The sequence below is a fragment of the Balearica regulorum genome, chromosome 5 (assembly GCF_011004875.1).
Source record: "Balearica regulorum gibbericeps isolate bBalReg1 chromosome 5, bBalReg1.pri, whole genome shotgun sequence".
Lineage (NCBI taxonomy): Eukaryota > Metazoa > Chordata > Aves > Gruiformes > Gruidae > Balearica > Balearica regulorum.
Genome location: NC_046188.1, coordinates 22,926,979 through 22,950,557, shown reverse-complemented (window position 1 = coordinate 22,950,557; position 23,579 = coordinate 22,926,979). Strand labels below are relative to the sequence as shown.

General features: G+C 37.9%; 1 protein-coding gene across 2 annotated transcripts in view; it reads right to left on the bottom strand.

The window, feature by feature from the left end:
• The window catches only part of SEL1L (SEL1L adaptor subunit of SYVN1 ubiquitin ligase), a 36,703-nt gene extending 13,437 nt beyond the window's left edge, over nt 1-23,266 (bottom strand). Inside the window, exons 1-15 of one of the 2 annotated variants that reach the window (XM_075753762.1) lie at nt 23,081-23,266; nt 15,297-15,334; nt 14,714-14,936; nt 10,948-11,115; nt 10,247-10,352; nt 8,317-8,479; nt 6,452-6,505; nt 6,312-6,371; nt 5,616-5,697; nt 5,122-5,276; nt 4,313-4,369; nt 3,523-3,591; nt 2,135-2,212; nt 1,101-1,163; nt 240-327 (exon numbers count right to left, since the gene is read on the bottom strand). In XM_075753762.1, the coding sequence (XP_075609877.1) occupies nt 240-327; nt 1,101-1,163; nt 2,135-2,212; nt 3,523-3,591; nt 4,313-4,369; nt 5,122-5,276; nt 5,616-5,697; nt 6,312-6,371; nt 6,452-6,505; nt 8,317-8,479; nt 10,247-10,352; nt 10,948-11,115; nt 14,714-14,936; nt 15,297-15,334; nt 23,081-23,153 (1,477 nt within the window). In that variant the 5' untranslated portion in view covers nt 23,154-23,266. The remainder of the gene's footprint in view (nt 1-239; nt 328-1,100; nt 1,164-2,134; nt 2,213-3,522; nt 3,592-4,312; nt 4,370-5,121; nt 5,277-5,615; nt 5,698-6,311; nt 6,372-6,451; nt 6,506-8,316; nt 8,480-10,246; nt 10,353-10,947; nt 11,116-14,713; nt 14,937-15,296; nt 15,335-23,080) is intronic. The other variant, XM_075753763.1, reaches the window with a different exon arrangement.
• Nucleotides 23,267-23,579: the final 313 nt, after the last annotated feature.

Below are 23,579 nucleotides of genomic sequence, written 5' to 3'. Positions count from 1 at the left end.
GTCATTGCTATTCATTCCTCTTGAAAAGCAGAGTTGTATGAAATATAGCATGTACTTACTGTTTAAAATTATTAAAGAAAAACATTTTGAAAGTGTTACAAAAAAACAAATAAAATATAAATTCAATGCAGTAATATCACTCACACACAGTATATCCACACTTCTAATGCCACCTAGTGAAGAATTACTGAAAGGGCAGATGCTTAGACCCAGCAAATCATCATTTTGATGCCACTTACTGTAATACATGGAACCTAGTTGAAGTTGTCCATCAACCCATCCCTGTTCTGCAGCCTTCTGGAAATACTTCAGTGCTAGCTCATAGTTCTGCAGGAAGATTTGGTCCAGTCATTAGAGCCTTGCAATACACCACAATTTAAGTAAAGAAAGAAATGACGCACGTGCAAGTGCGTGGACAGATCTGTATTACAGAAAAATTGCAGCAAGATGTTCTAGTGTGAAAATATTCACCTGGTCAAAATTTGAAAACAAAAAATGAAATACCCTCCAATGATATCAGCATGTCTTAAGTCTGTACCTATCTATCTCAAAGCTGGCATCCATATATAGCATTGCTATGAATGGTTATGCTTAACAGAATGGATTCCCTGTTCTGTTTCTAGAACACCTATTGAACTTATTTTCTCAACTTTGGTCCAGTTCAACTTTTGAATATCTGCTTACATGGCTAAATATAAAACATTGGACAAGAAACCCTCTTGTGGGAAAAGCAACAAGGGCAAATGAACTAATTAAGAGTTGCAAAGTGTTCCTCCACTCTCACAAGATACACAAAATGGGGACAGTTAGGATTTGTTTTATTTCACAAGAAAATTAGAGCCAAGTTCAAAACTGCTAAAAATTCACACTGCTATGCACTTCTAATAGCTTCAGCAACATTTTCAAACTTATTAGAAGCAACTCAGCATGTTTCATAGCTGCTAACTCCATAGTGATTTTTTTTGTTTTTTATATTACAGATTTCCTCACGGAATTTTCAGTGTAACAGAAATTTTCACAATTAAGTCTTCTATAGTACTTCCCCTCCAGAGAAGGAGTTTGCTGACAAGAAGAAGTTCAGGCGACTGTCAAAAGCTTACCACTGGAACACCTCTTCCGTAGAGGTAAGCCATTCCTAATCCACTCTGTCCAACTGGATTACCCTGAAAACACAGAAAAAACTTCTGCAAAGAAAGGCAAAACCTACAGCTACATCTTTCAAATTTGTTATGTCTTTAACATCACTAAAACAAATAGTGCTTAAGATAGATTTGCTTTGTAACTTTGCTCCTAGTAAGAGTGTTTTAGGGAAAAATAGCGTCTTTGGTAACTTTTATTCAGTAACTACACAGGTGATAAACACAAAAAACCCCTTTCAACATTAGTTATGAAAATCTACCGTGCACTTTCAAAATGTCGTACGAGATGTAGAACCCATAGCCATAGAAAGGGAGGCATTAATAGCTTATTCATCTTCAGCAAATTGAGACATCCTTGCTCTAGGACAGAGGTGTAGAACAGCAACCTAGTTGTGGAATGCAAGAGCCATGAAGGCAGTCGTCTTAACACCAGTCCCTTCAAAACTTTATTTACTGTGTTTCACACGCTAAGTATCTTTCCTCAAGGTCTACTCATGCTTTAACTGTACAAATGCTACCATAACGGATAGGTCAAAGACAGACACAAGGGATTAACAGCCAAAAAACAAACACTCCAATGAGATGAGAGACAAAACCAAACCATTATCTATTCACTGACCACAAAACAGAACCAAAATAACATAGTATCAGTGTACTGTAAATTTCTGTGACAAAACAACTACATGTTAATTTTCATTAATCCAGACAGAATTGCACACTATTTAGGTGGACTAAATAGTGTGCCATACTGATGGCAGCATTCATGAGAGTTAGACCCCTTGTGCTGAACACAGCTTCATGAAGCACCATGACCAGAACCAGAAGCAGTTTCTGACATCTTACACAAGTAGAGTTTAATTATGGGATAATCTGGGACAGAAGTTGGGAGTAGGTGTATGCACATGGAAGTGAACAAAAAGAAGCATTTGCAGCATTTCTGAGCTAATCAACTTCTTAGTGAATATGCTGTATTTCTAGCTTACAGATAATCATACCATATCAGCAGCTTTCTTGAAATACTGAAGAGCTGTTTCATTGCTCTGAGGTACAACATCACTTCCTTCTGAGTACATCTGAAGGAGAAAGGCATTATTGAAGAACAGCTGAAGAAGACAGTTTAGCATGAAGATCATGAAGCATCTTCACTTTGCATATGAGAGAGAGACTATTGTACTATTAGACTATTCTGACTATTGCATTACTGAATAATCATTAAAGAACTTGCCCAGAAGCAGAAAACACATCTTTACACTGCAAAATTCAGATTCAAAGGGTTTAATTTTCTAATGGAGAATGAACTGCCCATAAAATTAAAGTTTTCATGAAAATATCCTTCATTTTTGAGTTCTACCAGTGTGCAGTGAAGAATATATAATCAGGCAAAAATCTTGTGAGACCAGTGGATGCCAAGGTATGTTGGCAGTTAAAATACTTCTTGAAAACAAAGCAAAAATTGGTTACTAAACCCTGTTCATTTCATCATTTATTAGATACAAAACACTCAAGCAGTAGAGAAAGCAGGAACCTGCAATTTCTCCTGTCAAGTGCCTTGACCAGCACATTATACTATTTTTTCATGCTGTAAAGACATGAATTTTGCGTCCTCTACTGCAGTGACAGCCTGAGAAAGATAAGCTAGAGCTGCTGCTTATTGCAGCCTAACCTTCCTTAGGAGGTACTCAAATGGACTAATAAGGATTTAGCTCCTCACAGGGTGAGGGTAGCCTGTAACCCAGATCTCAGACAAGTGACCTAAATACCTTTCTAAGCAGTAACACATTAACATCACCAATAGCAGCTTGTCAATCATGTTTTAGATTAAAAAAGGGACTTTAATCTGAGAAAACTGATACAGTGGCCCTCCTTGCAGAGAGACTCAGGCTTTGGTTCAGAGTAGATACAGACCTATTGGCCACTCTGCCTCAGATGCCTCAGTTCTCTACACAGAGTAAGAATACAGATGTCTTTGCCCCTTCCTTCCTGAATTTACTGTTTCTCACCAGGCAAAATTTTGAGAAGCCTAGCTTTTCTCCCACACACTCTGTAGAAGAGCATGGCGGCCTACTTTGAGTTTTGAACTCCACCACAGAAAAAGGACATTTAGGTATTTAACTATTTAATTAAAAAAAAAAAATCTTGTTGAAACACTATTTAGAAAAAACAGAAGTTCCTAAAGTGAAGGAGCAAATAGAAAATTTAGACTAGACATCATAGACTATGACACTCAGATCTTGCAGGACAACTCAAAACAGTAGCAAAACAGAAGTACTTAGATTCCAACATTCAAGTTTTAGACTGCCTAATATCAAAAAGTAGGAGGCATCTGTTATTTTTCATTGAAAGGCAGTCAATTTGCATACTTCTGAGAGTGTTCATAACTTACCTTTCCTAGAAAGGCCATGGCATGTGAATTACCAGCATTAGCTGCTTGATTGAAGTACTCAAATGCTCGCTGTAGGGAAGAAAACAAGTAGTTTAACCACCATGACTATGATTTGAATACCTTTTCCTGCAAATGGAGCAGAGGAGAGTAGATTGTTTGCCAAGTTAACAGGTTGTTCTGGGGATAAGAGTTATCAATCCCACCTAATTTAATATGTGTAATAGGGTTCCCCACTTATAATCAGAATATTGAGCAGCAATCCTTCTCAGTGTATTCCAAAAATCAGAGAAAAAACAACCTACAACTGCTACTATAAGCAAACTACACAGGTAAATCTTACTTCCTTATTGTACCTCCAGCCCTGTTTAGAAGAGAGATCTGCCAGTTCCTATTCCAGTTTTACACAGAGCTTCTGTCTACAGAAGCAAAATATTCCTGCAAGCCACATAAAGTAGACTATCATTGCTAAGGCACGCACAGTGCATCATGAAAATTCTACATGTAGAAAAGCTCAGCCAGTTTCAAGTACTACTTGATCAAAACCTGGTCTTTATCTTTGACTTCCTAATTTCTAAGATTATTAGTCTCAAACTACTTCTGTAAGAAAATCAGCTCCATGAACTAGTCACATAAAGATTAAGTTTCACTGAATGAATTCTTACTGAACAAGACTACTGAAGTCATTAAATACCTCATGGTGGTACTTTTAACACTTTTGCCTGTGGTCTCAGCTATACTTTCTCCACCTCCACCAAGTATAACAGCCATCAGAGCTATACAGAAAGGGTACCTGATGATTTTGCTCTACTCCTCTTCCTCCATGCAAGTGCAACTGTCCAAGGCCAACCTAAAAAACAAATTTTACATTGCAAATAAGTCACTTTTCCCTAAGGACTTTCTTCTTCTAGTAATACAGATACCAGTCAGCTAATTACATGCACAAAGACAGACCACATCAGAGTTAAAGATGTCACAAAGTCTAAAAGCACAGATTGGCTTCAGTAACTACAGTACAGTCCTATTTTTTCCACATTAGCCTAAGTGGAAATTTATCCTAGATAAAAGTGACGTGACTGTCCCAGATACAAAATAATAGTTGTTCACTTGAAGAATTAGGTAGGCAGAATTAAGTCATATATGACCAAGTTAATTGTGACAATTTGTGTATATTAGTGTCCTCCCCTCCTGCATTGTGTGTAAAAGAGGTCCAGCATGCAGAAGACACGTAGAGCAGAAGCAGCAAGAAATTGAGGTCGCCCGTTAGGACCAGTTCTTTTGATCAAGGCTTCCTCCACAACATCTAAAGCTATCCTTAAACTAGTCTGGCAGGTTTCTAGTGAAAGCCAAGATCCTCCTTTTGAACATATTAAAGTTGTAATGTTTTGGACTTATTTTCCACAAAAATTTGCATTTTCTCTGCAAGTTCTACCTCAAATACTAAAATATAAGCCACTTCTCATAAAAACTAATCAGGAAATAGCAACCAGGTTGATTTAGGAGGAAGAGAAAACTAAAGCTCTAACATGTCTCTGTATTTCATAAAGGTGTTCCTGTAATTCTTGGAAACCTCTGCATGCCATCAGGTGAACTTAATCTTACCTGTGCTTGTACATCTCCTTTCTCTGCTAAAAACTGATAATACTGAATCAAGTCTTCTTCTAGCATCCCACTTGCCATTCCTGGATTTTCTACTTCATCTGCTAAGCGAATTCGCTGAACCACTGTGCCACCAGTCAAAGAAATGTCACTAGCAACTGGAAAACAGATAAGAAATTTTCAGACAGTTTTGTTCAATACAAATATTACACTGCAACTCAGTAAACACAGATCTCTACAGAGCTTCAAACTGTTACTCAGAGAGAATTAATTACTTTGACACTCTCTAAAAATTATATTAAAGAATTATATTTCAATAGATAGAAATAAAAATAGCCTGTCATGATTCAGAGCCAAATAGACAACTTGTTTAATAGCAGGAATTTTATATGCTAGTTTTATACTATTAGTGTTGATAGTACTTATAGTATCTTCTAGGTGAGTGATGTAGAAATACATAGAAAATCAAGAACATTAGCCTAGTAAAAAGTTTTTACCGTGATTAGCTACAAGTCGGTAGTGAGTGAGAGCAGATTCACAACTTTGAAGGACTCCTATCCCAGCCCAGTACCGGTAACCCTAGAAAAGAAAATATAAAAAAAAGTATGTTGTCAAATAACCAATAGTCCCATATCATTTGCCAGGTAACAAATTTTTTTTCACGTTACTTGAGCAAGATTTGACAAGCCAGTAAGTAAAACAAAGGCCACAAGTCCATTGTGTCTGCATTAAAAGCAACTGACTGATGCCATTAAAGGTTAAGCATAGCCAATATACTTCAGATATTACTCAAGAAAAAGCAAATAAGCAGAATGATATTTATGTGTGAAAACCTAAAGCCTTTTACTTTATGTCTTAAATGTCACAATACTGATTAAAACAACATCTTCTGTAAAGATCTCTGGCTTTCACAGTTCTTGTTAGCCTATAAAAATTAGACGTCTGACACTTCTGCTTTAAGTCAAGAGATGTAAACATGGTCCACCTAAATTCATAGTGCTATACAGCTTAAAACGAGCAGACTTCTCCTTAAGTTAACAAGGAATAATAGGGAATATACTATTGCCCACCCAATGCATGCATGATGATATAATATTTGGACAGTGTATTCACATGAATGCAAAGCTTAAATTTTTAATGTAAGAGTACAAAAAAGTTCTTGCATGTGCAAAGTTATTAACTGTCTTACTTACCAAGATCATATGGGCGATCAGATTTCCTCCTAAAGCTCCAAAAGTGTAATACACTAGGGCCTTAAAACAAAATCATTGGTTATTTAACATCTGCCTCCAAGATAAAATACAAGAGCACCCACTGAAGATTCCAAAGTTACCTTAGCTTGACTAGAATTGACTCCTAGACCAGACGCATATAGAAATCCAAGAGCCTAGAAATAAAATAAAGTTTGTCAGCACATCCTTTGAAAAATCCAGGATCAGTTTTCCTGGAATACATAAGTATAAAGTCAACCAACAATTCAAAGCTGTAAAGAATATGCCAAGCTCTACCTTCACTTCGGTACCTCCTATATCTAGGTCCTTCCCTGCCCCTTAAAAAATATGAAGTTTCTAAACTATTCGGTTGTCTAGGACACTAACATCTTGCCAGAATTCAGTCTAGTGGATCGAACACAAGAAGAAACTATTACTTCCCTGAATGCCAAAAGTAGATCCAAAGGTCCTGAACAGCAAAAGTAAGTGAAGATCAGCAGTATCTGTCAGGTTATTCATGTATCTTATTCATCTCATACACCATTGCAAACACACATGAACTATGACCTTCTCTAGAAGAGTCTTAATGTTTATCTAACAGATCCTATGAACTCACTATTTTGCATCTGTTCTGCCATGGGTAAGTTGCATTTATGACTATAAATATAAGCAGTCAGAATGCACAGAGCTGTTTGGCTGAGGTTTTTTTTTTTTTTCAAAAGTTATTTTTATTCTTAAAATTTACATAATTACTGCTCTATCCATAACACCTGTTACAGCTGTAGGGCTCATAGGAGAAACTAGTAGCACAGAAGATAACAGTGTGTGTATATATATATATTTATAAAGGTGTCTGTATTTCAGTGTTCTAAGACTATTCTAGGCAATTCTGAAAGTATACAAAAAAAAATCACCTCATGCAGACAATATTGAATTCTAGACCAATAAAAGACAAGGTCTTCATTGAGATATAAAATCTCTAGAGAAAACATATTCCTGCTTTCTATGGTAAAGCAGCATTCCAACATTAAAAAGGGAACAGTAGGAGACTTGGTAGCCAAAAAGCTAAAAGAAACTGGATAATTCCTAAAGAAGCTGACACTTTCAAAACAAAACAGAGAACTAAATAGTATATGCAGAAATTGATACATTAAAATAGGTAACGGACGCAGATTTATGACATTACATGTGAACAATTACATATGAACAATTCTATAATGTTCAAAGGCACATGGACAAAGTCCCATTCCACCAAACAGCTTTCAAGATTCCTAGGAGTTTATAACTTTCTAGATTATAAACATGTGTGTATATCTACCTATCTCAACGAAAACTGCAGGTGAAAAGCCAGAACATCCCACACAAACAGCAAGAAAAAAGTAACACAGAGTTTCAGAGAAGATCTTGTTGGCTGGAGTCACCTTTATCTACCTGGGTTTTTTTGACTTACACATCCAATCTAGTCAGTCACACAACAAGTAAGAAATTAAATGAAAAGACCATCACCATACTATATCAATGGTAGTTTAACGTTTTTCCAAACTCAAGGAGAAGACCTGTTTCCATGTGTTTACCTTGAGGGTGCAGATGCCATTTGTTACTGCACCCTCAGTAATACTAGCAGCATACAGAAGCTAGGCAAAGCAGAAGCATTTGGGGGGGACAATCTTTGAACCAAAGCAAGGCACTGGTGAAATTTTAAAAGGTAAAGGCAATGAGTAGTCAGGATCAAGAAATGCTTAGGCAAGCACTAGTAAAATACATCTCCTAAATCAGAGCCTGAACCAAATGCTTTACATCAAGTTTTCAAACAATTTAAAAAAGCAGCACTGTCTGCTGTCTTTTTTTAACTAGGTAGATACCACTTACTGTTCTCATTCTATTCTGGATGCAAGAACAATCTATAAAACCACCTTAGAACAAGTACAATCTATAAAACAATTTATAAGCCTATAAAAACTTCTGTAGCATCTAAGGACATACATACCATTTGTCCTTTAGGAGAACCTTCTTCTGTTAGTTTTTCAAATAGTTCTTTTGATGACTGGATGTTCTGCTTCAGGTAATCCCCAAACAACAAAGCGTAAGACACTTTTTCCATTGCCTTGGTATGATTCATGTCAGCTGCTTTCAGAAGATACTGATACGCTCTTAAAAGAAAAGAATTTCTTAGTCACCTTGAGGCAGAGGAGCAGATACCATTTATAAACATGAAGATTCTGGGGATGTGTTTTGTTCCTCTGGTTTAGCCTCTATTTTCTACTAATGCATCTACCTACAGTTGTTTTCCAGCTCCAAATCACCAATCTACGCAACAACTCATATGACTTAGCTAACACACACCAGATTTTAATGTTCACTTTACTCCGTACGCAAAGCAGTATGCGGTTCTTCCCCTGTAAGTTATACAAGAAATTTAAGGTCAAATGATCATGTGTTTGTAGCAACAATTTTAAGTTCTGTGCTAGGTATCTAGTAGGACCACTAGTTTGACAGCTTCACAGATTATGACAGAAAAAAGAAATCTGAAAAAGACTATGGAGTCTCTTTGATTTGTTGAGTACAAAAATCATTCCAATGAAAACACTAAGTGTTGCATGCAAGACAACTATACATATGACCAATTTTGTGATGAAACAGTCACGCTAACAATGAGCAAGTTCTCTGGAAACTCCCCTTTCTATTTCAGCCTCAGAACTTACAGTAGTCCTCCAAAGTAATTTCACAGCAGCTGGTTTCACAGCATTTTAAAAAACCTGTAGCCTTAAACATCATCACACAGTACTGTCAAGCAAGCTTCAGCTTGATTTCTCATAGACCTTTGATATTGTTCCAACATTTTTCTTTACCTGTCCTCCTTTCTATTCTCAGACTTGTCTTCTTTCTTTAGGACAGGCTGAGCACATCTGGTTCCTCACATAATTTCATCTTCTAACATAGTGTAAGGTGTTCAAGAGAACTGAGATCTAATATTGTTTTACAATTCCTACACTAATATTTTATACAAAAGAATACTAGCCAGAGTTTAACAGATACTGTCTCCATTTGTCTTTGCCAAAGCGTGATAGACAACCAACCTCTAGTTGTGCTTCAGTTTCCTTGATGCATCAAGTAGAAATATGCTCCCTTACCTCCATGAACAAGTTTAACATGGTAATAGTGCTCACACAATAACCAGTAGCTTGAAGTCACCACTTACTGATGAAGTTGTCAACGTGAGCACCAGGGAGTTCTAAATTAATATAGCTATTCTTAATTATAGTGGTAGGCTGACAACTATTTCATCAGTAACTGGATGAAAGTAGTAGAAAGTAAACAGACTAGAATGAACAGAACACCCCTACCATTATTTTTTGGGTTTTGTCTACAAGCATTATCCTTTTCTCTCATACAGTGTTAATTATTAGAGCTTCAACAATTCGTTGAGATTAAGTTTACTACTATTTTTATGGTGACCAAAAACATCAGAAAGCAGAAACAAAACCAGAGCAGAACAAGAAATGCTGATTTTTTTCCCCACTTACTCTTTGAAGTAGAATGAGAACCAGACTATAAGAAATATTTGAAAAAGGACAATTATCTTGTATCATGTTCTCAGTTTTTTTTCCTGGGCAGTTGCCACATAAAAATTGTGGCTAGAGAACTGCAACACCATCTTGCATTAAAGGCGATATTTTGATGACATCCACTCTTCAGAAATTAATCTTATATAATTTGTAGTGGATTCAGAGGAAAGCAGGCATAAATTTTTTTCCAAATACCCTGAAATTACTATCTATTTTCAGTACTGCATAGTTTGATGCTAAGTCCAATAAAGTGCAGAGTCCCAGGACAACTCATTTAAGTTATTTTTCAGTTAAGCTACAGTGTCTAGCCATGTCATCTTTCTCTTGTGGGGATGGAGGAAGTAGACTTACTCTTTCTTCTGAGCCTTTTTACTGCTTTCATTAAGGATCTTCATTCCAGTCTGATAAACATCCTCAGCTTCTTGCATCTGCCTTCTCTTATTAGACTGCTCTTCAGCTAAAACAAAACAAGAGTACATTAAGAGCTCAAATTATACAGCTCTCTCAAAATTCCTAAAGGGAAAATGCAGCCAGAAATACATGTCTGAAGACCAACAAACAACCCAAGTGATTACAAAAAGCTGTCCAAAGGAGGTGTTGGATATCTTAGTAGACAGTTTCTTCTCACATGGTGTCTGTCATGTATGAGTTTGCTCTTAAAATATTCTTTTCATTGGTCCAAAGCAAGCTGTGCAAGAAAGAAAGGTTCCTCCTTCAGGAGGACGCTTCCTAGAGAAGGGTTGCCTTTGTGCAGCAGATCAGCAAGTATAATGGCAAACACTGTCAAACCACTATACTCCTACAGCCTCGGAAACGAAGAGTTCTATAGACGCCTCCACTGCAAGATTTCACAAATAGCTTTGGGAAGCAACATTTCCATTATAATTTTTTCCATCATGAGAACTTTTCCCTTATAATTACTTGCATATCACAGTATAAAATGGCCATTAATATACGACAGGGAGTTCTAGACCCTGAAATAAAGGGCATTAAGAGGACTGAAAACACTAGCTTAAGAAAGCATTCCTTGAACAAGACATCAGGTTACTTACTTTCACAGAAGCCCCACTTCTGATCTTTCTTGTAATCATAGGTTGTTGCACACCAAAGCCTGCCATCTTCCCTCCCATCTGCAGTGCACTCTGCATACTCCTTCTCCATGAACAAAAAGGGGAAGTGGCAAGGTTCACCATCTGCAGTGCCTCCAATAGCTGTCAAAACTGAAAATACATACCCAGGAATTAGACTGCTTTCCTTTATTCCACTAACTTAAGTCATCTATTACATAGAGGAAAGCCTACCTAAGTTGGTTTTAATTTCTGTGCACTGCATATAATCAAATTCTCAGTAAAATTTCTAATTTACAAAAGCCTGAAAAAGCAATTATTTCTCTAAATAGCACTCGAAAAAATGTTATTTTTAATTAGGAAATGAAACGGAAGGTATGTAACTTCTTATATTCCTCAGTTCCAAGCAAAGAAATTATTTTTTGTTTAGATTGGAGAAGGCAAATCTCAGTTACATTTTTACTGCCTACCAACATAAACAGTCCTTCCTTTCACTTTCTCTCCTCTGCACTCCCTTCCTCATGCAAAGGACTACCCTCAAAGCACACTTCAGTGCATACATTCATTTGAGCCCCAGGGTTAGACAAAATCATGACAGAACCACTCACATTGCCAAATGTGATACTGAAAGTACTTGAATATCAGCAGGGAGTACGCTTAGAACATAAAACTGTAAGAAAAGACTAATTAAATCACTATGAGTCCAGTCATTTTTCTATTGTTGCATATACTTATATTGAAAACTTAATTTCACTTTGCCAATATATTTAAGTTGCATTCAAAATTACTTTGAACAGCATGACTTATCATTTCTCATGCACTAGAATATCAAAGGTTACTGACTCCAATAGTACATTTTTTTAAATAAAATCAATCTTCTATGAAGACTAAGAATTCTCTTCATTTTTTGAAAATGAAATTATTTCAATTAGCCTTAGGCTTTTCTCTTTCACTAAGCTTAATCCAGCAGCTTCATTTGAAGGCATTTGCAAAGTCATACAATTGAGAATGTCAATTATACAGTGTTTTTTCAAGTTAAGTTTGTAATTTTCATGGTTATAGAGAAAGCTAGTTCTTTTTTTTTTTTTAGGGTCTGTAATTGTAAGGCCTAGAGATCATACTAATTTAAAAATTTCATGTTGATTTTTTGAAGCATAAGGAAGTCTCCAGAATTAGTTACCCTGTTCAAATTGCTCTTCTTAATCTGATTCCTTCGCAGATGTTCTACCACATCACTCCAAGTTAATTATCCCATAACACACAAGGAAAAATGTTATTTTCAGAAATTGCTTTCAAAAATAATGTGTCCAGATGCAATTAACCCGGAATCATTTTAGACAGCTGTTAACCACAAAGTAACACACAAACTCATGCTAAAGGGTACATATGACTACAACTGATGGGACCTTTTATCACTGTCATTTGAACAAACTCCAGGTCCAGGTTATTAACACTACCTGACAACTTAAGTTTTATTTGTATTGTTTAGTACCACGTCTCCTGTATTGAAAGCAATTGGACACGAACCATTTACACAGTGCTCTGCATGAGAGTTAGCTGTATGCTAAAGTTACGAAATTACTCTGCCCCAGTCCTCCTCCTTCCCTTTTTTTAATTCTAAATTCAACTATAATGCGGTTCCTCCCTCCCCCCCAGAGAGTAACAAATACTAATGCCTAAATCAACACAGCAATGCTATCACAGGATAAAATGCTCACCACTTATTTTATCATGTAAAGAATGATAAATACAAACTGAAGCAAATAATTTACTCAGAGGATAAATTACTTTTTGTCAAACTGAGTGTACAAGTAGCAATTTACCTGTTTTACTATGTCTGAATAAAATATATGGTATTTTATCACAATATTTTGTCCCTATTTACTTATATCTCATACTTTATGCTGCATGAAACCCAAATATAGATTACTCATAAGTACTGGTTACATTACTGTAAGATTTCTCCAAACAGGAAAACAAATGCAGCAGAAATTGCCAGCTCTGTATAAACTTGTTGGCAGTTTTCAGCAAAACTTCTTATTATGGGACTTGATTGTTACAAAACATACAACAGAGAAGATAAATAATTAAAAAAAAATACCATTTTCTTTACACACAAGACCTCCTCACTAATCAGAAAACAGCAGGACAACTTCTTTATTAGAAGGGTTAAAAGCCTTAGTAGTACTAATTCTAAATTACTGAAGATGAGATTTTTTTTTCTGCTTGACATCCTGCAAAATACACATAGAAACTTGAAGAATATTATTTTTTTTTCCATGCAATCTCATGACCACACACAGGAGCCAAACTGTATTCAGAAAAGCTTTAACCTTCCTTTATGCAGTCCTGTCACCAGTAGCTCATTCAAGAGATGTAATATCTGTACTTGAGGTAGATTCCTGTCCTGCTCAGTTAAAGTTTGCCAGTAAAGCTGTCCCTTAGCAGTTTTTGTTCCTGCCAGAATACAAGCACTTTTCCTTCAGAATTGCTTTTTAGATAAAACCAGTAATCCTTCCACACACAGAGCTTATTTACCTCATAAGAGGTTCCAGAAATTGTGCATGACTTTAAATTTAGGGTTTTTGAAAGTCACTTGCAGTATTTTGACAGGTGTAGTTAAAAAACTTAGTTGCCAGGGAGCAAGCCTCTGGTTACACCCTTCTGAAGTGAAATTAAAAGTACCTCAAAGTTTACTTTTGAAATAGACTGCACTGACTAAACAAGGTGAACGTGGTAACATGGTGCTTAGCTCACATGTTTAGTTAGCACTGAGTTGTGTGGTGGTGTTTGGTTTGGGGGTTTTTTTTGTGTGTTTTTTTTTTTTTTTTTTTTTTTTTTTTTTTTTTTTTTTTACAAACTGTATGCTAGTTCTGCATTAGTAAGGATGGCTTATTAGAAAACATTGCAAGTTGGTATATAACAGAGCTGATTTCATAACTCCTGCTTTCTTTTGACATTCAAATCTGAGTTGAGAAGATAGACAAATACTAATATTACCATGGAACTATATTTTTTCAGTAAAGTTGAAGATTTACTTTTTATGGACAAGTGAAAAGGAAAAGTCTTTGCTGCATAGGCTAGGGTACTCAACTGTGCCAACTAGTTATCATTCACTACTAACTGCTAGTCAAAAAATAATTTAAAATTTATATTTTTATTAGTAGTAAAAAAAAGAAATACTAGAATTCCCTGGGAATTTAGGCACAAGGATATTAAGGTTTTACCTATATTTAAAAACTTACTGAAGTTTACATGCAATTTAGATGTTGCCCTCAGGCTCCCAATGCTGTCTGAGAAAGCTTGTCTTTGCATTGCAATTTGTTCCTTCTCTATCAACTGACTCCAGGCAAACAGCCAGCCAGCAGGCTGAAACACTGACGCAATTTCTCCTTCTATGGCTGGTATAAATACACATAGCATAGTATGTGTACTTGAGTCCTATTTGAAGAAATCAGGACTTTCTCCTTTTGATAGTTAAAGCTTTCCAAGAAGATGGAAACAACTAGAATTATGAAAAACCCTTTCAAATGCGTTTAAAAATACCACTCAGATTTCAATCACAATATATTCGACAACTTTTTGATGTTACTTTCTAATGGAAAAGGCAGCAATTATCATTCCATTCCAGAAAGGTTAAGGCACACTAGTTATTTTGTATGTTCAAAATTAATATTTGTGTTCATCCACATGCCATAGTTACTCAGACACATCTTTCTTGCCACTTGTTCAAAAGTCTGTGAGCAGTTACCTGGACTCTGTATTTCTGCTTCTTCCAAATCCTTATTTAATAGATTTGACATTTCTAGAGAGTTCAACTCTTCTAACGAATTCTCTTTTTCCTCCTCTTGACTGTGAAAGTTCTCTTCATCTTCCAACTGAGAGTCTGATTTCCCTGATTCAAGGAAGATCTGACCCGCTACCACTCGAGTTCCTGTGGAATGGTCCTTTACCTGGTCCTCTGCAGATAAAGTCTGAAGGAAAGCAGCCACATAATTTAGAAGATTAGAAACTTAGCAGCAGCAGCTGGCAAAAACCCCATTACTTTTAAAATATATGATTAATTAAAATACTAAGTTTAAACAGTAGCATCAAAAGTAAGTTGAGCTACCTCTATCAGCTCTCATTGACTCTATCCCTTTCAGTTCTTTTTAAAAAAAAAAAATTCCTGAGGATATAACACAACACTAATTATTCTGATGCACAGAAGAAATTAATGAGACAGCAAGAGCTACAGAACAGTTTAAAATAGGAATCAAATCATAGTTCTGAATTTCAGACTTCTGCTCTCACTCCACAAGTAAAACAGGATGACTAGAAACTTATTTCCTTACCTTTGACTCCAGTGATTCATCTTGATTTCCCTCTTCATCTAGAAGAGATAAGTCAGTAAAATGCTTTTCCATGAGTAATTTTCTCAAAAATAAAAATAAGTTTAGCTATAATATTGTACCATGGTTCTGAGATATTCTAGTGTACTAAGTTGACTAATGCACTTCAGAAAGTCATTATTAGTGTTGTCAGGAAGAATAAAATGTTTCACAGACAATCCTCTTCCTTAAATTATATCAACACAACTGTGCATCCAGTACTGAAAAAAATCAGTCCTCTAGATTACTACACATCTGAATTGTTCCAGTCCAACTAAACTACTTAAGGTACATATCAAGTGAGAAGGGCCTATGGAACCTAAGGTTTTTAGTCACCAAATCAGCTTTAGTATAAATAGCTTCAGTAACGACCAGAAAGTTACATTAATACCACCCCATTTATAATTAAACATTGTTCTTTACAGAACGCCAATTAATTTTACCTAACCATCATATATATTCAAACCTTTATATAGAGGTGTCTCTTCAGAACTGTGAGAAATTAGTTTGCCTTCAAGATACTGTTGAAGAGCTGCAAGCCTTGTTTTAACTCTCATCTTTCCTATCTGAATGGGCTATGATATGATATTTGATTAGAAAGATTGGAAAGATATGAAGAGGTAAAGAAGAAAGGCTATTTGGCAGAGATCTAAAGGAACAGAGATGAAAAGGAAGATGATGATAATCAGAAGAGCTTATTTATGACAGCTTTACTATTGTTTTGCAGAACTGTGCCTCTTTTCTTCGCTCCTGTAACTTAAATGGGCCACTCTCTGCTTCAAACAACTTGGTTTGCACTATTATGTGGACTGAAAGCCTCTAGAATCATCACAGCCAAAATGCAACTGTTCCGTCAGCAGTATCTGATACCACCTCATTTAGCTAAACAAAAGCCCCCACATTTGAAAGAAGATGCTACAGGCCTTACTCTCTCTGGTACACGACTTGCTTAAATCAAAATAAAAGCTCAAAATATAAAGAGATGACTAAGCAAAGCTGCCACTAACTCGTACTACATTTAGAAATCCTCCCCTCTTCTGAGACTCTGGGCTGTGTAATGCCCTATAGCAGTGGTAAAGCATTGACAGGCTAGAGACCTGCAGTATGACCAGAAAAGGTACCTAAACTGATAGAAGTTAGTGCTTGGTACATGAGATACACCATTTAGTATGTTCTGGTTAGCTATTAAAGACTACCTGCACAAGTACTGAATGCCAACAAAACTCTCCAAAAGTTTAGAGAGCTGACCTACTGTAAGCATTTGCAGCAAACAAAACTCAACATACTTTTCATCCTCATGCAAGTAAATTGTCTTACCAGAGATAAATAATCTCTGAAGTGACAAACTGGAAACATGTCACTTATCAGCTCATGTTTTGAGGACTATTACTATAAAGGGAGCAACTGCAGATATTTGCAATGAAAGGGCTAATCTTGGAAGCCAGTTTCTAAAAAGTGATTTCCACACTGTTATTTGAAGTATAATTTTTTGATTAGAACAAATAGTAAAAAGATGAGGATCAACTTTAAGCTGTAATAGCATAATAAAAATCAAGAATAAACGCTAAGACTTATAAGTAAAGCTTATTAAGGTGACAAGAAGTTTGACAATTGCCATGGTTTAACCCAGCAGGCAGCCAAAATAACCACACAGCAATTTGCTTGCTCCCCTCACAGTAAGATGGGGGAGAGAATTGAGAAGAAAAAGGCAAAACTCATGAGTTGGGATAAAGGCAGTTTAATAGGACAGAAAAGCAAGATATTACTAATAATATGCAAGTAATGCACAGCACAATTGCTCACCACCTAGAACCGATGTTCAGCTAGTTCCTGAGCCATGGTCCCTCCTGGCCAACCCCCCTGCTATAAATGGAGCATGATGTCATATGTTACGGAGTATCGCTTTGGCCAGTTTGGGTCAGCTGTCCTGGCTGTGTCCCCTCCCAGCTTCTTGGACGTCCCTCCCCTTCTTGTTGGCAGGCCAGTATGAGAAGTTGAAAAGCCCCTGACTACTTGGCAACAACTAAAATATCAGTGTGTTATCAACATTATTCTCATTCTAAATCCAAAACACAGCACTATGGTAGCTGCTAGGAAGAATATTTAACTCTATTCCAGCTGAAACCAGGACAACAGTGCAACTGAGACATAGATAAGTCTGTTGAGCGTACTGAAGAGGATATAAAGCTCAAAAAGTTTGACTGCCAGCAGACAGAGGATTAAAAAGTATCTAGAACAGCTGGTGTGGGTAAGCAGCTGTACCCTACAGGTCCAAAAATGAAAGCGTGTAGAGCCTGTCAGAAAAAGTAGTGGAAACAGCAAAAAGCACTCCAGATGAAACAGACTCCGCAAAGTAGCAACCAAGGTAGGATAAGAACACACCCCAGTTTGGAAAAGACACACCAAGAGAGCCATAAGAAAAAAACCAAGGATAGCTGCATTTTTGCAGAGACCACAGTGCTTATCAGCTTGCAGAATCTTAACAGATAAGGTTGATTGTGATAAGTCCTAACAAGTTCTACCACTAACTTCAACACTTCAGATCACCATATTACAGTTGGATTTTAAATATGGTAAAAGTAGGCATTTAGGATACTTGCTGGTCCTTTCTATTTTGAAACTGAGACAAATTTGAAGTTACCATGTTACCCACAAATTACATTCTACATTCCTAAATAATTTTGATCTAAAACCAAATGCCACCTCTACAACTTCAAACTCCAGAGCTTGTCAAGAGATTCAGACATGCTTCTGGAGTGGGGGAAAACTAAGACAGGGTTAACCTGCCCAGTAGTTTATATGCTGCTATTAATATATACAAAGCACTTTTACAGTACCTGCTAATGCAGTAACAAATATCATGTGATTTTTAAAAGCTATACCAGCTAGGGTGTTTGTTTTTTTCTGTTCAGAGCCTATACGCCTGACATCACTAGCCCATTCTAGCTTTTTAGTAAAGGCTTTACTAAGTGACTTCAATCTGTGGAAGGCTGACTTTACAATGAAACACCACACAAGGTCAAATAAAAATAAATAAGGTATACCATCTATGCACAGATATCAAAGAACAATTTTATTGTAACTTCATATGCAAAGTAAAAGGTTTCCTGAATTGAAAGGCAAGAGACATTTCAGCAACATAAGGTAGAGCTCATTAAATGTTTGGTCATCTTCCTTGAAGGTAAATAAACCTATTTCATTTCTATTGCATCATTTAAATTCTCTCTGAAGGAACTAGCTTTGTTATTAAGAAGTCGTACCTAAATAATTGTTTTCAAAACAGTGGTTCCAAAACAGCAGCAAGGCAAAACCAAAATATTAGTTTAGCTCTGGGACTTCCTTTTAAGTTAGGCAGATGAGGTTGCAGTGATGACCAATAAAGTGACCAGAGGAGGGATCACTTACAGCCTTGTTATTTCACAGAACTGCTGACTAATGTGCACCCGCTACTCATAAAAGTATGTCTATTTCTAAGAAACAGTTAGGAAAACTATTCTGAAAGTGTTAATGAAAGATCTATGAAAGGTCACAGTTTGACCTAAGAACAGCTTATTAGTCAAGGCTCAACCACTGAACAAAGTCACAGATGTTATGTTTGTGCACCTGCTTCAGAGATTAAAGCTGATAGTTTAGTTTGTTTTTCCACAGTTAAATTAAAAAAAGTAACTGACTTGTTAAAAATTTGGGTCTGTTACCAAGGCTGCCTAATTCTATAAACCCCTTCTGAAAAGGGCCAGTTGGAAAAATCAATCCTACCATTTGTTAGACAAATTAGGGAGATGCAGTGATATATTAAAAGGAAAACGTAGACAAAAATATCAGTGGCTCAAACAGGCAGCTGACAACATTGTAGAGAATGCTTCACTTACAGCATTGAGCTGTAGATACTGCTGCGCGCTCTCACACCCAGCTAGGACTCTAGCGCACTTCATACAGCTAAACACTTATTTCAACCATCCAGCACTTCATATATAATTAAAATCAACTTTAAAATGTATTCATTTTTCCTCAATCAGAAAGCCCAGTGTTCAATCAAGTTTATTTAAATATAGCAAAAGTACTCTGGCAGCTAAGCTAGATAAAAAGATCCTACCATATGCTGGATAAAGATTCTGCCATTTTGTGAGAATTACATTTTCAAGAGAACACTATGGAGAGAGAGGTAGAAACAAGAGCAGCTACACAGTGTGGTTCAGCAAGAATGTCATTAGCTTGAGGGAACCCAACAGTTCCAAAGTTTTGCTGTATTAGAAGAACAAACCAACTGACAGCCTATAAAGCTAAAGGACTGCTACTACAAGACAAGAAATACTATTAGTTTCAAAGTTAGACTGGTCACTCATCTTTGGTAAATAGCCAAAAATTCAGTAAGTGCAAGCAGTTGGCAATCTCCCAAAGCTCTGATGAATGCCCTAACTGATCACTGCAGTCAGTTTCCTTCCAGTTTTTACCAAGCTCTTGAAGCTTCAAATACTATCACAACAAAGCAACTACTAAAAGTTTGCATGCCCTGGAGCAGTGATCTCAAGTGGGGTGTGTACACCCCAGGGGCTGCAGGAAGAAAATACTTTTTGTACCATTAATAAACAAACCTTTTCTTAATACAGTGTTTATTTCACCTTTATCTCATTTGTTTTCATTTCTGGTTTTGTGCATGTTTTATGATGTACGTATGTTAGTACAGTAGCACATAAATGTATTTTTTTTTAATAAGTTAAACACTGAAGATGCATGCCCAAAAGTTTTTTTACCGAGGGGTGCATGAACAAAAAAGGTTTGGCAACAACTGCTTTAGAGCATCTATCAGATATTTCCTGTGGTATTTTCAGTTTTTCTTTCAATGTTCTTTCTGTGCATGTGACTAGTTAGACTTTGAAAGAGAATGCAAACCCTGTTTATCTTATTCTTGCAGGAAAAAAGAAAATCTTAAGAAAAAAAATTACCTCAGATTTCTACTTATCCATTTTTCAACTGTTAAATTCATCACAGAAACAGACTCCATAGCATAGATGCTATTCCTATTACATGAACCTCTAAAACTTGCAGTGAGTTAAGCAAAATCCTTAAGTGGCATCTATTCAGCAAGTCTAGTTTCAAAGTATCCTTGGCAGCAAGTAAATTGTTCCCAGCTACAATCCATGCAGCATATTCATTTTAGTGCGACTACAAGATTGAGATATAGGCCAGCTCTCACCCCAAACACAAATCTTTTTTCCAGTCTCCTCCCAATTGCTGGCTAGCTATTTACGAAACTCACCCTCCAGCAGTTCCTCTGTAGGAAGTGAGATTCCCTATCAGGCAACGAGGCAACAACTTTAGGGAATGTTCTTCAGTTAAGTAAGGTCAGGAGGGTCAGGGAAAGCTATGAGCTCTGTCATTTGAGAGAACAGGTTACAGAAGTTTCCCTCAAGTATATGACTGGGCTCATTTGTCCTACCAGTCAATGAGACAGTATGAAAACTTTTGCCTATCACTGAAGTTAGTCGTGGAAGGTGCTGGATAGTCAGAGGAAGAATCACTTCCTCTCTTCAGGCAAATGAGAGAATTTCTACCTCTTGTTCTGCAAACAAGGGAGAAAAAACCCCAAGAGTCAAATAATATCAGCAATCAGAAAAAAATATGAGAAGATATTTTTCAACATTCTTAATGAAAGATTAACAGAAGCAGCAGAACCATCGCTACTGTGAAAAACAGAAGACAGCCAGCTTTGCTTGGAACACACAGAGTTACCATTTTTTAGCTGCTTTTGCCAATTCCTTGTGGACTCCCTAATATTCTTTCCCCAGTCTCCAATGTTCAACTGCTTCATAATCTGTATTAATATTACATCTCTAACAAAATAGCACCCACTTCCTTCGACCTGAGTTTTTTTGCATTCACCTAAAGTGTTCAATAAATTGATTTAAGCAAAGTTTATGACTACAGAGTTTAAAGCTATAATTAAAAGACTCACTACCAAAAAATCCTCATTAAAAACATCTTCTGAAGTCAGGAAATGTAATACTTGAACCATTTTTACTCATCCTTTTTAAAACCCCTCCCTTCAATGTACTCACATTCCAGATGACTGTTTCCAGACCAGACATTAGGAACAAACAAGTATTCAAGGAAGCATTTAACACAGTCTCTAGGCTTGTACCAGAATCTACTAGAGAAAGTGGTTCTGTTACTGTAGAAAATCAAAACAACCATGAAGTGATGATTCTATGACTTTCAGAACAATTCTTGCCAAAAATTGGAGCAATCAAGGTCTTCCTGTCATAATCTGCTGCTAAAAGCTGGACTCCAAACACCCTCTCCTAATTAATTATGGATATTAACAGTTTTATCTCACAGTAGCAATTTAAGTTTGGCACCAACTCTTAATACTTCATGTACTGTACCATGTGCTTTCTTGGGCCTACTAATCGTATTAGTTCAATTGACTCTAAACATATGGTTCTTAAAGGCTGAATTAAGCTATCGGAACTTCACATTCACAAACACAACTTTGTGATAATGGAAAAGCAGTCAAGATGGAAGAGTTGCATGCTAGGACAGCCATAAATGCACTCTTGAACAGCCCTTAATTTTGTCACTTAACTTCCACGTACACAATAGATGGTTCATCCGATATGCACACAGTCTCACCTCACCTTAGCTTTTTTCTTTATACACACTGTCAGTAAGAACACATCATTCAAAGTCTAGGTACATTTCTGGCTTCACAGAACTTGTACATATCTTTTTCTACACTTTGGGAAGTGCTAACTTACAACATTACCTACAAAGCTCATATAACTGTGCTTGATATCTAATCTGAACTCCAATAACATCATAACTTGAAATTTCAACTTCCTACTACAGACATGAAAATGAACCCCAAACCACAGAACTCACCTCTAGAGAAAACAGTAAGTTACTTTTCTGAAATATCATTGACAGCCTAAAAGGCACATCCCCAGTAGCACTGGATAAGGCTGTCTATTAAAGAAATGCTTTCTGGCTTTAGAAACACTATATAAATAAATGCATTGCACATTCCCCCCACCTGCCCACGGTGAAAAGAAGAGTGTGGGAGGCAGAAACCCCAGGAAAGGAAGTAGATGACTATATATGAGAAACACACAAAACCCAAGCTGCATAAAAACAAAAGAAGCAGAAAAAAAAGTATCATAGCGATGTAATGCAAGCCCCAGAAATGCTCTATATATATTTGCATGAGAAAACTGTTCTGATAACGCTAACCAGCATTATCAGCTTCTCAGCAAGAAAATGCATACTAGGGAAGAAAAAATATCTCATTTCTGTTTTGAGCTGAGAAGCGTTACCAGGTGGGCTCCTGAGGAGCTGTTTAAAGGCAGGGCCAGACTAAACAATGTATTCCCCTCTCCGGCCTACCGAGCAGCCCCGGTGAGGCAAGACCAGCAGGCACACGGTGAGCAACGGGCCCGCCGCCCCTCGGCAAGCCCGGCTCCGCCACCCCCGCTACTCGCGGCGACGCAGCTGACAGGAGCCCAGCTCCCTTCCTCTCCCCTCCGCCGCCTCAGCCCCCCCCGCCCCGGCGAGAGCGGAGCTGCCCCCACGCACCCCAAAGCCCCAGCGAGGATCCCCTCCTCCGTTGCCGCCGCCTCCGCGCCCCAGTGCGGGCGCCCGCACCCCACGGTACCCGCAGCACGCCCCCCTCCCTCGCAACAGGCCATGGGGGCCGAGGCCGCCGCAGAGGTCAGGCCCAGCGGGACGCGGAGAGGTGGAGCCCCGGTACTAACCTGCCGCGGCCAGTGCTCCGGCCCAGAGCGCCGCCAGGCACAGCACCAGCCCGAGGCGCGCCCGCCGCCCCATCCCGCCGGGCTCCTGAGGGGCTGCCGCCGCCACCGAGGGGCTCCGAGTCCTGCTTCCTCGCCCCGCCCACCGCCCCGCCGCCACCAATCCGCTGGTCGCGGTGACGACCAACTACCCACTGCTGGTCGCAGCACACGCAACCCTCCAGGGAACGGCTTGCTCTACATGGCCCGCTCCGATTGGCTCAGGGACGTACTGGTCGTCGGTCACGCCCTCTTCTTGGCCAATGGAATCACAAAAGAAAAGCACGTGTCCCAGCGAGCGCCGGCCACGCCAACGCGCCCTTCCGAAATAACGGCGGCGATTGGCTCGCGCGCTCGCTCCTACAACGCCCACAGTGCCTTGCGAAGGCCTCGGCGCAGCCGGTGACCGAGGGACAGCGGGGACCCACTGCGGGACAGCGACTACGTCACCCACAACCCTCCG